Consider the following 15,233-nt stretch of genomic DNA (forward strand, 5'->3'; position numbering starts at 1 on the left):
AAGTGATGATTTAATGTCTGTGAGTGTGTTTGTTTAACTGTTTTCAGACCTCTCCTGGTAGCCCCGTATTAACTGTAGTTATCATCCAGTATCTGGTTTGGCTGATCAGTACCTCATTAAATTAAATCATGTGTGCTGGTGATGAAGATTAACAAATCTCTTCGATGGCGAAGTAAAGTTACAGTGAAGTGTTCTATATAGTGTTCTATATAGCTTACAACATCTCAGCTACTGTTTTGAAAGTAAGAACTTCATGGGCAGTCTTCATGTACTGTATTTATATCTGTTTATATTTATTCTAGTCTTCTAGTGTTCTTCACTGGCAAATGCAAACTTGATGCCAAGGTAAATGGTTTTGAACAATTTGCTTAGGTGCCTAAGACGTCTGTACAGTACTGTATATATTTCCTTTATTAACAGACTGTGTATGAAGTGTCTAGTGTGATCTCAGATGCTTCTGGAGTGTTGTCCTAACAATCTTTTTTGTGTCTAATTTCCTTTGTTTCATTGGCCTTTTTTATTATTATTTTCAGGATTAGGGTCATTATTTAGTGCATTATTCGGTTACTTTTCTAAGAATAGCATGCTTACACTTTTTCAGCACACACTGAGATAGCGAACTGAACATATTCATACATTTGACATGTCACAATGTTGCAAGTGCATGAGCATGGTGTGGATTTGCACATATCCATTAAAAATCTAAGCATTAGCGTTGCCTGTATATACAGTGCTACTAGCTAATTAATTCAGACAATCTGCAGCTTTCATAGTCTCCTGCTTGCCTTCTTTTAGCTTTGCACTTTGTCTCAAGTAGCCCAAGCACATAGCAGGTGTCAATTTCATTGCATAAATATGCTTCTCGTGTTGCATTAAGGCTACTCTCTTGTTGTCACAAAGCCACAAAGACATCTCCATTTAATATCCTATGGTTGATGCAACAGTGATACATTTATATGCAGCTATACAGAGACTTCTTACCCCACAGTCAATCTTCTAAGTAATATTCTACCCAGAAGAGACTGATGAAGTCATAGCAGTATTTCAACAGCAAAGGGTAAAAACAGTGCCACTCATTGGTTGCAGATGTCAGAGGCAGTGATAACCTACAGGTAGCACTCTTTCTCTAACCGCTCTTTCTCTCCTCACCTTTTGCTTGGTGTTTTTTTTTTTCTTTCCATCCTGTTCTGATCACTAGCTGCCTGCTACTTTCAACTCAGACAACAGTTTATCTTCCCTGGTGAGTTAACACTATTCATGTAACCCTGTGTTTCTGCCATTTTCCAATACTAACACACTACTACCAAATATTTAAAGAACTGGGTTGGATTTGTACAAACTTACTCAAGACTGCTCTTTGTGTGACACACCCTGAGTGTTTTTGCTTCTGTATGTTGCACTATACGTGACTGAGATACATGATGCTGTTTTAATACCTCCGTCTGGCTCCAATAATTCATTGCTTTGAGAGGGTCATCTTTTATGAGCTGAATTGTGTTTAGTGAACATATTGGTTAAAGCACATTGTCTTGACTTTTGGTTAAGCAGGATTCCTGAACTAGATCCCTAACTAAGGTCCCATACTGGCTAGTGATTATATCTTACAATATGTTTAGCCTCCACTTAGGCCTAAAAATTGAGGCTTTATTCAGTATTTATTCAGTTTATTCAAGTGACAGTATCTTGCATGTAGGAAAGAAATTATTTTTGCCATCAGAATGTTTTTACCTAGTCAATGCATGCAAGCTTATTCATGTTTCCAAAAGTGTTTTAAAATTATAAAGGAAGTTGCACTATACAGTGTCATTGTGCTTCTGTTTTGGTTTTGATTTTGAGCTGAATTTTTCTTCTTGCGAACAAGTACACCTGTGAGCCAAAACACTGAGGGCATTTACATGCACTTAATTATCTGAAAACATCAGAAAATCAGACTTTGTCATTAATTTGTTTAATGCATTTACATGCACTTCGGTAATCGATTAATGGTAGTTCTCCTGGTCTACACAAGCAGGTAATAATCGGATTTCTGCTTTGCAGCCTGCCAAAGTCACAGAATTAGACATTATGTAAAAGTAACATAAAACTTAAATGTCATGGTACAACTTTACCAGAAAATATGAATATGCATCATCTAGAAGATGAAGAATGTTCAGGTTCCTCATTTCGTCAAGCATGTAGTTGGTTTCAGCATCTCTCAAGAAGTGTGAAATCGGAGCAAGGGTACAGCCTGATACAACCTGATTACTGGGCTAAATTCAGATTCAGATTCAGATTCCTTTATTGATCCCAGGGGGAAATTGCAGTTGTTACAGTTGCAGCCATTTATGTAAAAATAAACACTTTACAATAATTTAAGACAATATATAGAATTTACAGTATGTACACCAGATTTAAGTACTCTACACACACAATTGTTGTTATTGCACATATGAACAGTTTTTTTGAATCACACACTGAGGGAGGAGTTATGGAGTTTGATGGCCACAGGTAAGAATGACTTCCTGTGGCGCTCTGTGGTGCATTTTGGTACGATGAGTCTTGAGCTGAATGAGCTCTTGTGTCTCATCACCGTATCGTAGAGTGGGTGGGAGCCATTGTTCATAATGGCCCGCAGCTTAGACAGCATCCTCCTCTCCGACACTGCCGTCAGTGAGTCCAGCTCCACACCCACAACATCACCGGCCTTGCGGATCAATTTGTTGAGTCTGTTGGCATCTGCCACCCTCAGCCTGCTTCCCCAGCATGCAACAGCATAGAGGATAGCACTCGCCACCACAGACTCATAGAAGATCCTGAGCATAGTCCGGCAGATGTTGAAGGACCTCAGGCGCCTCAGAAAATAGAGACGACTTTGGCCCTTCCTGTAGAGGGCATCAGTGTTCTTAGCCCAATCCAGTTTATTGTCAGTATACACACCCAGATATTTGTAATCCTCCACAGTGTCCACACTGACCCCGCTGATGGACACAGGGGTCACCGGTGCCTTGTCCCTCCTCAGGTCCACCACCAGTTCCTTTGTCTTTGTCACATTGAGCTGCAGGTGGTTCCGCTCGCACCATGCGACAAAGTCCTTCACCGTTGCCCTGTACTCATCCTCTTCACCCTTGCTGATGCATCCAACTATTGCAGAGTCATCAGAAAACTTCTGAAGGTGGCAAGTCTCTGTGCAGTAGCTGAAGTCCGTGGTGTAGAGGGTGAAGAGGAAGGGAGAGAGGACAGTACCTTGTGGGACTCCAGTGTTGCTGACTACTCTTTCCGACACACAGTGCTGCAGGTGTACATACTGTGGTCTGCCGGTCAGATAGTCAACAATCCAGGACACAAGGGGGGCATCACTGTGAGCTTATCGCCCAGAAGAGCGGGCCAGGTGGTGTTAAATGCGCTGGAGAAGTCAAAAAACATGACCCTCACAGAGCTGGCTGGCTTATCCAGGTGAGCATAAACTCTGTTGAGCAGGTAGATGATGGCGTCTTCAACTCCCAGGCGGGGCTGATAGGCAAACTGGAGGGGATCTAGAAAAGGCTGGACTATGGGTCGGAGCTGATCCAAGACGAGCCTCTCCATGGTCTTCATGACATGAGACGTCAGTGCCACTGGCCTGTAGTCCTTGGCGTCACTGGGTCGTGGCGTCTTTGGGACAGGAACAATGCAAGATGTCTTCCACATCATGGGGACCCTCTGGAGACTCAGGCTCAAGTTGAAGACACGTTGAAGTACTCCACAATGTTGGGTAACACAGGCTTTAAGCACCCTGGGTGGAACCCCATCAGGGCCTGCAGCCTTGTTTGTGTGGAGTCTATTCAGTTGTCTTCTCACCTGGTCAGCAGTGAGACACACTGTAGAGGAGGTGGGTGGGGGAGGGATGGAGGTGTGAGAAGGGCTATCACACGAGGGGGGCAGGCTATCAGGAGGGGGAGGGGGGATGAGTGGTATGGTCTGCTGAGGACTGGCAGCAGAGGAGTCAGACTGGGGGAGGGACAGAGCCTGCCGTGTCAAATCTGTTAAAGAACAGATTTAGCATGTTGGCCCTGTCCACACTGACCTCTACTCCTCTGTTGTTGTTGGACCTGAAGCTGGTGATGGTCCTCATCCCATTCCAGACCTCCCTCATGTTGTTCTGCTGGAGTTTCCACTCCAGCTTCCTCCTGTACTTGTTCTTCACCTCCTTGATAGCTGTCCTCAGTTCCCTCTGGATCGTTCTCACCTCCTCCCTATCTCCAGCTCTGAAGGCCCTCTTCTTCTTGTTGAGGAGAGCCTTAATGTCCTTTGTTACCCACGGCTTGTTGTTTGGGTAACATTTAACAGTCCTGGTTGGGACAGTGGAGTCCACACAGAAGTTAATGTAGTCTGTGATGCACTCTGTGAGCCCGTCGACGTCCTCTCTTCACAGAGTGCAGATCAATCAGTAGCCTCGAAGCAATCCTGCAGTGCCTCGTAAGTCTCCACAGACCATCTACTCACTATCCGCTTGGTCACAGGCTGACTCTTCACCAGCGGCACATAACAGGAGCTGAGGTGAACCAAGTTGTGGTCTGACCTACCCAGCGGGGGAAGGGGGGAGCAGCTGTATGCGTCCTTAACATTAGCATACAGCAGGTCCAGTGTTCTTTCCTCTCTGGTGGGACAGTCCACATACTGCGTGAAGTCCAGGTCTCTTAATTGGATTGCTAGAAATGTGAAAATAGTCTTAATCTGATCTAAGAAATATAAGAATATGCAGTTTTCATGACCACCTGAATAATCAGATAACTGCCAAAATCCCCTAATTAGTGTGCATGGATCATACACTCTTTGTGACCACCTGCGACCATATGCTGTTAGTCCTCCGCATGCTGCCAAAATAACTCCAACCTGCCAAGCTGTGAAATTTACAAGACCTCTGAAGGTGTCCTGTGATATATGGCACAAAAGAAGCAGCAAGTCCTACAAGTTACAAAGTGAAGTCGCCACAAGTCAGACTTGATTCCACATCCCACAGATCATCCCATAGATGCTTGACCAGATTGAGATCTAGGGACTTTGGAGGCCAGTGCAACACCTCAAACTCTTCATGTTCCTCAAACCATCCCTCTGTGGGTTGTGGATCCCTTTTCGAGCATGCTCTGTTTCATCTAACTATAAAAATTTGGCCCTTGTGAAGGTCTTCAAACCTGCTCGTTTTACCATTTGATATACCCTAGACCTTGACAAAGCTGTTGTTACAAGATAATCGATGTTATTTGTTATCTGTGAGTGGTCATAGTGTTTTGGCTTACCTGTGCAAATCCACTGCAAGCTTGTAGATATATTTTCTTACGAGATCTAAACATCTGTGACTTTTCTTACAGATGTGTCACATCCTGATGGCAGTCAGGACAGAGGGTAAGATGCTTCTTTAGCTGCCATTTTAACAGGCTTGCAAACAATTCCTGTTTATTGACCTCTTTACACCACATTTCATTTTTGTCTTAAGTAATATACAAGCTCTCAACCAGGAAACAGCAGTGTGCATTTTTTTCTGTCACAAATTAGATTTAAAAAGATATTTATGTTAACAGGAAATGTTTATTTGCTAAGAAAATCACTAACATTACTACAGGTAATGTTAGGTACAAATAATATTAATACAGTTAGTTGTGATTTTATCAGTTTCAATGTGTTTGGTTAACCATTTTCAAACCTCTCCACATAGCAGCCCAGATTTATTTTTAGTTATTATCCAAAACCTGGTTTGGCTAATCAGTTCATCATAATGTTGGTGAAGGTGTGCTGTTGATGGAATCTCACAGATTTGTGAGATGGCTGAGGCATCAAAGAGAAATATAGAACTGTTCTTTAAAGTAGCCAACAAGATATCCATTTCTTTTTTGAAAACAAGAAATTCTTGTTACTTTTAACCATATTCATGTTTATTTGTATCTATTCTAATGAGCACTGCTATATGGTGTTTCTATGAGGACAAGCACACTTACTGCCTGGATAAATGGTTATAATTGTGCTTAGGTGACTAAGACAATACAATACACACCTAGTGTGCAATCTTATACAGCTTTGTGTAAAGGCTGTTGTTATAGGAACTGAAACTCAAACTCTATAACATACATTGCATTAAACCTAATGAATTTTAATAGATACATTGATAGAAATGTGCATTGCTGTTACAGATCTGATAGTAAAGAGGGTTCATATATAGTTTCATATATATTTTGAGTACTGAGGCTGTTTCTCAGTATGTCTTTTGTCTTTTCCAGTGAGACAGAGCAAGTAGCAAGTGAGCTGACACTGCAGTCTGTGAAACAGGAAGAAGCTGTGGTAAGTGTGGCAGCATAATTTCTATTTATCTCTGGCAAAGACCTGTCCTGCTCAGTGTAGTGTTATCCAGCTCTCACACACTCACTTCAGCTTAGGAAGTGCTTGTCAATTAGCTGATTTAGTTGGATAAGATGTGTTAGGGCCTTTTTGCATTCAGCCACTCCTCGTGTCTTGGACCGATCAGGTATCCATCTGATCATAGAAAAAGCCAAGTGAAAATGCCATCTGCAATGCTTTGCAGGTAGATTGTTATGCAACCACCTCAAATCTAGAGGTGATTTGAGACACAGTGGAAATTCAGCTGAGGCTCATCTATCTGTTTCTACAGGCTACATTTTGTCACTACCAAAACAATACCTTGTAGGTCTATTTGTGTTGTTTCTTTTATTATTGTGTTTTTTAACATGTTTTGAAAATGCCGGTCCCCCTTTACATTGTGTGACTAATCCATGATGAATGTACCAATAGACATCGTGGAAAACTATTTAAAATCTAATTAAATGAACTTCCATTGAAAGTTAAGAATGTTTTTTCCTTCTCTTAAGAACTTAGCATTTTGGAAATACAAAGTTTTGATTCAACAGACATAATACTCTCTAGTCTTCATTCAGGCCCATATGGAGCTACATTGTTTGCAAATGTCTTGATCTTAGACATCAATACAAATTGCAAATAGTACAATTTCTGGAATTAAATTATCTAAGGAGATTCTAGGAGAAATGTGTTTATTGTAATGTGTAAAAAAGCAGCACTGGCACAGATTATATTTCAGTCTGTGCCAAAGACGCATCCATGTGGTCAAGTATAAATGCAATGTGAGTAATTTCTGTCTGGAAATTATCTGAATGTGATATACATAAATTGATACATACATAAATATATAGAAACCGATTAAGTGTAAATGTAAATGAACTCTTAGTCCTTGGAAAATGCCAAAATAGAGCCAGGGGTACTGGAAACAACTCAAGCTAATCCTGCACTTTTTGAATATAAGAGTGTGTCTTGGTTTAACCCACTAAATATTAAAGACCTATGGGCAGGTCCACACTTCTGTTCCTCACTCTTGGAACTTACATAGATGTTTCATAGTAGTTACTAAATAATTTAGAGTAGAAAGAGATAACAAGGCTTAAGATTAATAACTGAATAGTAAGCCTGCAAGGGGTCAAATACTCACTGACTTTAATTGTTTAATTTTTTATTCTTTCATTGAGAATGAGGATGTGAATGATGATGATCAAGAGGAGCATGAGAGGCAAGAAGATGCTGCTTATGATGATGAAGGTGAAGGTGAAGACGATGATCTAGATGACCTGCCCAACTCCAGGAGTCCTTGGAAAGGACCCATCTCCCGCAAGCATAGCCAGACCAGTGTGTACCTGCAGGAGTGGGATGTGCCTTTCTGGCAGCTGGAGCTGGGTGAGCTGATTGGAAAAGGTCGCTGGGGGAAGGTACATCGGGGCCGCTGGCATGGTGAGGTGGCCGTGCGTGTGCTGGAAATAGACGGAAATAATCAAGATCACCTAAAACTCTTCAAGAAGGAAGTAATGAACTACAGACAGACTCGGCATGAGAATGTGGTGCTGTTTATGGGAGCCTGCATGAACCCACCCCAGCTGGCTATCATTACGAGGTGAGCCTAAAGCCTTGTAGAGGAGAAGGGGGGTCTGGCTTGGAGCCTGGAACGGAAACTTGGAAACTGCTGTGATGCTGTGTATTTCATGACGTCAAGACAGGGATTTACTAAGGGTTGACCATATTTGACAGTAACATCAACATATTTTCTGGAAGTAATAAGTAAATTAATCCCATTGCAGTTTGAGAAAAGTAATTAGTCATTTGTGACTTATTACTTATTTGAGCAGCCAACACTGTTGAAGGCACATGGTGAGGAGATAAACCTAACAGGAACTTGAGTGGGTCAGTAGCCGAGCTGAAGAATTTAGCATGTTTTGTGCTCATGGGATTGACCTCTTCAGAGCGATCTTGGAGCAAGAGAGAACCCGGTCACTCCGGCTTTCTGAAACCCTTTGTCTCTCTGGGCATAGACGGGCCACTCCACTTCTATGAGGCACAGCTTACGCACTGTCGTTCTAGTGACCTAAAAAGGCGGTGCTGTAAGAGATGCAGCCAATAGAACACATTGGATGTCATTATGCAGAAAGTCTCATTATGCTTGTAGTTTGTTCTGAGTGTGTAGGTTGATTGGCTGTTCACTGGCTTGATATTACTTTGCACAGTATTTGTGCTTAAGAAAAGACAAGTTGGGAGTCTCACAGCAAATCTGTTTTGGCCACCCAGCACATGGAGTTAGAAACCATACATGCTACCGAAGAACTCAAGTCACTATATGACTGTTACTTGTTAGCTACAATAGCTTTGTAGTGCCAGTTTATAACAAAATCATTAAATACTTTGTCATTTGTGTACAATATAAAGAATTGTGAAACAAAAAAACACTTGAAAACACTATTTTTTTTGGAACCTGTAAAGACTAAACATTTATTACATTTATTTGGAGAGGTATTCAAAATGGGTTCAGTTACTGAACTGAGACCATGCAATTTGTCTTTGTAACAAGTCATTTATTTTCATAACTTGATTTTGTTACAGTTTCTGCAAGGGCCGGACGCTGTACTCTGTTGTGAGAGATTCTAAAACCTCACTTGACATCAATAAAACGAGGCAAATCGCTCAGGAAATTGTAAAGGTATAAATCTATTGCTTGTCTCTTCTTGTCTGCATCTGTTTTGTCTTCTTCATCTAACTTTAGTGTTCTTGCTTTTGTGTCTGGTAGGGAATGGGGTATCTCCACGCAAAGGAAATTGTGCACAAAGACCTGAAATCCAAGAATGTGTTTTATGATGCGAACAAAGTGGTAATCACAGATTTTGGCCTATTTGGCATGTCTGGAGTGGTGCAAGAGGATCGGTAAGTAACGGATGTGTTCAGTCATCATTCTGATGTAGTTCACTAGCTGTAGTACACTCTCATGTGAAGGACAGTGAGAAAGTGTGTTTCTGTGTACATGTACAGGCGAGAAAATGAGCTGAAGCTACCACGTGGCTGGATCTATTACCTGGCTCCTGAGATTGTGCAGAGGATGTGTCCTGGCAACGATGAGGATCGGCTTCCTTTCTCCAAAGCTGCTGACGTTTATGCCTTTGGGTAAAGACCACACCCAAACATTTCCCCTTCCTGCCTCATACAGCTGTATCCCTCTAAAGCTTCAACAATTTTTGTCTGTTCTTGCAAGAACTGACATGCAAGACTGTATTAAAAAAATAAAAAATCTGTGGAAATGGCTGTGAAAATGAATCATTCTAAAGGCTTTATTTCCTTTAAACACATAATTAAAAAAAAGTTTTGCAAACCCAACAGAAAAATTTATATCTGTTTTGTGTGCTTATCTTGTCTCAGCACTATCTGGTACGAGCTGCAGGCACGGGACTGGCCCCTTACTAACCAGCCAGCTGAGGCTGCTATCTGGCAGCTAGGAAGTGGAGAAGGCATCAAACGGCAGCTGTCCCAGATCAGTGTAGGAAAGGAAGTCACAGTGAGTCCATGAAAGCCTTTTTTTTTTTTTACATTTTGTTCAAACTGTATGAATGATTGATTATATAAACACCCATTGGACAGATTATGTCTTGACTTTGCATACCGTACATGTAAGGTATGACATTAAGGTATGGCATTGTTCTTACATCCTACACATTATATAGTACATAGTTACATGATGTATGAAAGCTCAAGCCAGCATCTACAACAAGGCAGTATGTAGTGGGTGGCATAAACTTTAATACATCATGTATCTATATACTATATATGTATACTACATATACTATATAGTATGTAGTATATACAGTATATAGTACATAGATACATGATATATTAAATCTTATGCCAGCATCCCCAACAAGGCAGTGCGTAGTTGGTGTCAAGAAATGAAATAATGTCAATCTTTAAACAGTCTAATATTTTATAATAATTTTTTACTGAAAAATGGAGCGAGAGAACAAAGAATACATCTGATGCTCAGAACAAAATGTCAAAGGTCCAAAAAGTAAAGTTTACTTGTGTTTCATGTGAGATGTTTTGCATAACAGGATCTCTGTTCAGTAGAACGCAGTGCACAGAATATAGAATAGAGAATTGAGAATCTGTGAAGTGCTTTGATAGTGTAATAAAGTATAAAATGTATGCTGTGATTATCATATGTGCCTACTGTAAAGTGCTTTCTAAAGTAAAAAATGTGAGCACAGGGCATTTACATTATATTTATAATTTAATTTGTCTGTGAAAGTAGTGACATTCAGTCAACAATGATATTAAGAGTTTCAGTGAGGCAAAGGTAGTTACCAGTATTTATATTTAATATCTTCATATTAATGTCATCCTGAATATAATGATTTGACACATGAAGCCTGAGACAATTTAGATGATATGATCATACTAATTTGACAAATAATACATTGCTATGTAAATGTAACACATATTTAATTTAGATAAACAAGTTCCAGTTGACCGCTTTTGGTTATTATTTTTTTTTTGTACTCACATAGCAGCAACATCTGCTAGTTTCAGCAGTCAGATATAGATGGAGGAGGGGATGAGTGTTGCTCTTACAGAGAGAGAGATCCTGAAAGGGCTTCAATCTTTCTATATAGAAAATGCTCAGGCAGCTCTAAATGCCAGAGAAACGAGAATCTCATGTAATGGTTCAGATGGGGGGGAAAATAATAAATAAATAAATAAAAACATATTTTCCATATCATTTAGTTCTGGAAAAAGCATGTAAACCAATAGAATACAAGTTACAAAATGCAGGAAATTGGAGACGGTAACATCAGCATTTTTATCACTTAAAAGTCAGTTTGGTGGAAACATGCTGCTGGCCTGTAAAATTACCTAGTGAGAGATGTCTCTACCTCCCATATCAGTTCAACACAGTAATATTTTTGGAAGCGTTTTACACACAGTAATTTGCCACAATGTCCCAACACTGTCAGGATTTTTTTTTCCATAAACACCAGTGAGCTGAAGCTACCGATACATTACAATGTATTGAAATTTCAAGATCAATGGACTAGTAGAAATGGTCCAGAAAGAAAGAAATAATTTCTGCATTAGCTTCCATTAAAAGTTAGTTTTTCCTGCCCATAAAAGTTGCCATTTTGGAGATGAAGCAATGATGCATTTTTACATATTTAGGTAAGAATGTTTGTCAGTTTCAAACAACTTAGAAATGTACTGAATAAATTGTTCTTTCACAATTTTACCAGCCTTTTTAACAACCCCTCCATCTCTCACAATTCACAAGGGTTTTATAAACAATAGGTGCTAGAAGCAAAGTTTACATTTTCAGTCATACCAAATATTATATATTAATCTGCCCAAAACTATTTTTTAAAAACTATTTAGAAACAACTGAAATGTGTTTCTCTGCTATGTTGTGTTCCTGGGAGGAATTTTAAAGAAAGGTTAGTCTGTAACTGCTGTGTCTGTTGTGTCTGCCCTGAAGGAGATCTTGTCAGCGTGCTGGTCCTTTGAGCTGGAGGAAAGGCCTACGTTCTCTCAGCTCGCTGACCACCTGGAGAAGCTTCCCAAGCTCAACCGCAGACTGTCCCATCCTGGACATTTCTGGAAGTCTGCGGAGTATGTATCGTAGGCCTGGCATCCTGCATGGTGTGGCCTTGCAGTCTGTCAGCCCATCAAGTTGAACATGTAGCTTTTCAGAGCATGAGAACTAAAGCGAGTGTGGTTTTGGGGCATACCACTAAAATGAGTCTTCTGTTTCCTGAGCCTTTCCAAGTGTGTACAATTTATCTGATACTATAGGAAATTCTCCACGTGTGCTCACAATGAGTTAAACACAATGGATGACTTATATTTTAAAGAGACCTCTGCAGGTGCAAGAAGTCATGGTTTGAAAATCATCTTCAGAATGGGGTTTAACATGCATGTTTGCATATTTCTTTTTCTACTGAACGTTTTAATGTGAATGATTGTTGTAGTCTAAGAAGATTTTCTGTTTGTAATGTGATACAAGTTTGGAGAATGTCTGCAACAGACTCATGATTCTGCATATACAATTGTACAATTTGTGTTTTGCTGATGTAAATCAGCAAATACATTTGTGAATTAAAGTACACTTCCTCTGTAGGGAACACATTCTATACATTTTAAAATAGTGGAAAAAATTAAAACCTAAAATGTGGCCTTTGTTCTCTGCAGAGGGTGTGTTAGCTTGTTTCCTCAACAAAATCAGGGGTGTTTTTTTTGCGTACTACTGTGCATTACAGAAGTCTGAAGTACAGAAGCAAGTATCTTAAAAAATCAATCACAGTCAAATCAATTCACAGCAATCACTACAGCAAAGTATAAAAGGCCAGTTTCCCAGACCCAGATTAGGTGTAAACCTAGACTATAAAAAATTTCATTGGCATTTCATTCAGTCTTAATTGGTCATGCAGTTTAGCCTAAGATTAGGCTTAATCCATGTCTGGAAAACCAGCCCAAAATGTTTAGTGACATCTAGTTTGGCCTGAGAATTTTGGTTACTGGTTTGCAGTGATGAACCTTTACTGTAATATTAAATGGCATTGTATGGAAAAAGCTGAAAAGCCTTTAGCTTTTAAATATTAAATATAGTTCATCCTTCCTTTAAGATCATCATCTGAATTTTAGAATTATGTGCATATGAGATTAGGATTAGGATTAAGATTAGGATTAGAGCTGCAAAAAACTTTGCTAATTACCAAGAGAATTTGAGTCAGTTCTAAACTGTTGCAGACATCTAGCCAAACCACCTTTCCTATGTCAACATATTAAAACTTTTTGCAAAAATATTTATATTTACCAGGTTAGCATTGCTTCAACACTTTTGGCCTGTAGTGTGTGTTGCAGAGAACTGTTCTCAGTATTTGTGTGAGTATGTTATACTCACTGTTTGAGCTTCATGTGTCCATTGATTTTGGTACAGTAGATTAAGCCAGTTGAAAGTGACCAGCAACAGATCTATCACTGTCCAATGTGTTTCGTACAGCTTGAGTAGACGTTGTTCTTAAAGTACTTCCAAATATCAGTAGGAGGGATGATCAGAACTGTAGAAAAGTCATAGAAAACCCTTCATTTATTTTATTTCCCGTCAAAATTTCCTTTAAGTCATTTATTTTCCTGTAAACATATTTTACATTTTCAGCATTTACTGTGTCTATCCTTTCTCTCTCTTTGTTTTTACATCTTTTATTCTTTTTGCAGGAACTTTTACTTAATGGCTGTTTTGACTGGAAATGAAGGGACTTGCACACGAGTGTGTAACCAGTGAATATTAAATTTGAACGGTCACGTCAAGACTGATAGAAATCAACACCTGAAAGCTTTGCAAGCAAATCTTTTTCTCTCATGAACTAAATATCTCTATTCTTTCCTTCCTATTGGTTTCCTTCTGTGCTGTGGCTGAACTGAATCATTTGAACCTGCTTCTGCTGACCTCTCTGTGTAACTCTCTGGACCACACCACCTCTGCCACTGTACTGCATCTCCATCTGTTTCTCTGAATCCATCTCCTTTTTCTTGCCCTGTCCACCTCTCTGACGTCGCCTCTCCATGTCCCTATCAATCCTGTTTGTTGTGTGTGAAATATCCCCCCTCTTTTTGAAGCTCGTGGCGTCATCACTGTCTGAGGGAGGACTGTAGCCAAGGCCTGCGCTCTCGCTGCCCCTACGTTTACAAATACGACAGTTAGACAGGTGTGCACAGCTACAGCACACTGAAGCATGGCTGGTCCATGAAAAGAACTGATGGATCTTGTGTTTGCACAGGGTGTTTGTATTTTAGAGATCAAGTGTTTTGCTTTATGGACTGTTTTCTTTTGTGAAAGCTGTTGGTTCTGAGTTTGTGTCTTGTGTAACAGTCTTTACTTTGCACTGCTGCCTTAGAGGAGTAGTACAACCAAATATGCTAATGTAGCTAACAGTGAATTAAAGGCATTAGCATGATGTCATTTGCACAGTTCTAATTAGTGGCTTTTCACCTTTTTTCACTGTGAGGATTTCTGACTGGACTATTCCTTTAACCTAAAGATCCAGCATTGTGCCATCTGATTACCTCTTAATTATTTTAAATTAACATGTTAGTTAAAAAGTTTCTCAAAGCTTATCATGTTGTTAATAATAATAAGAAGAATAATATAATAATAATAATAATAATAGCAATAATAATAATGTTAAACATTTATTATTTATATTAATATTGATTAGTGTTAACATTTTGTATTGATGATAAATGATAGTTTTGTGATGATGATTATTATTGTTCTTATTATTGGTGGTGGTGGTGGTAGTGTATTAACAAAAAACAATACAAATACAGAATATTATTACATTATGTATAACTTATGTATTACTTTTATTGTTCTTAATATTCTTAATATTATTCTTATTATTATTATAAAACACTGTCTTCATTAAGATAAATGAGTCTTTTTCACTGCACTGCCACAATGATGGACTCCAGGGACTTTAATTATGTCTTATAATGCTTTATTTATTATGGTTGGCAATGTGACTGTTTGTGTTAACAGTGGGAGTTTCTTTAGTTGTGCAGCTGACTGTATTCTTTCTATCACTGCTGTCTTCCCTCTCCTGTGGTAATATTTAGTCAGAATGGAACTGTTCTCCACTGTTTTGTCTGACTGGCTGGCATATTTCATTACTCTCTACACTGAGGATCTTCTCTTAAAGCTGTCAGCTCAGCATGCCTGACTGTTAAACATCAGTTGGATGTATGAACTCTAGGTGCTGCTGACCTTTCCTTCATGCCTTACTCAATCACTCAACGCTGATATCTCTACTGTGCCTTAGCAGATCTCATACAGAAATCCTGTAGATTGCAGAGCTCAGCATAAAGCTTGGCTTAAATGAGTAGATCGTCATTTCAAA

At 39.4% G+C, this 15,233-nt stretch overlaps 1 protein-coding gene across 5 annotated transcripts in view; it reads left to right on the forward strand.

The window, feature by feature from the left end:
- Positions 1-14,497, forward strand: part of ksr1b (kinase suppressor of ras 1b) — a 55,016-nt gene extending 40,519 nt beyond the window's left edge. For 3 of the 5 annotated variants that reach the window (XM_017694977.2, XM_017694979.2, XM_017694978.2), the window contains exons 10-19: positions 1,199-1,240; positions 5,328-5,361; positions 6,231-6,291; positions 7,506-7,924; positions 8,905-9,001; positions 9,089-9,222; positions 9,328-9,459; positions 9,712-9,847; positions 11,813-11,946; positions 13,954-14,496. In XM_017694977.2, the coding sequence (XP_017550466.1) occupies positions 1,199-1,240; positions 5,328-5,361; positions 6,231-6,291; positions 7,506-7,924; positions 8,905-9,001; positions 9,089-9,222; positions 9,328-9,459; positions 9,712-9,847; positions 11,813-11,946; positions 13,954-14,038 (1,274 nt within the window). In that variant the 3' untranslated portion in view covers positions 14,039-14,496. Of the gene's footprint in view, positions 1-1,198; positions 1,241-5,327; positions 5,362-6,230; positions 6,292-7,505; positions 7,925-8,904; positions 9,002-9,088; positions 9,223-9,327; positions 9,460-9,711; positions 9,848-11,812; positions 11,947-13,953 lie in introns of all 5 variants that reach the window. The other 2 variants (XM_017694974.2, XM_017694976.2) reach the window with 2 other exon arrangements.
- The last annotated feature ends 736 nt before the right edge of the window (positions 14,498-15,233 follow it).

This window comes from Pygocentrus nattereri, chromosome 17, assembly GCF_015220715.1.
Source record: "Pygocentrus nattereri isolate fPygNat1 chromosome 17, fPygNat1.pri, whole genome shotgun sequence".
Taxonomy (NCBI): domain Eukaryota; kingdom Metazoa; phylum Chordata; class Actinopteri; order Characiformes; family Serrasalmidae; genus Pygocentrus; species Pygocentrus nattereri.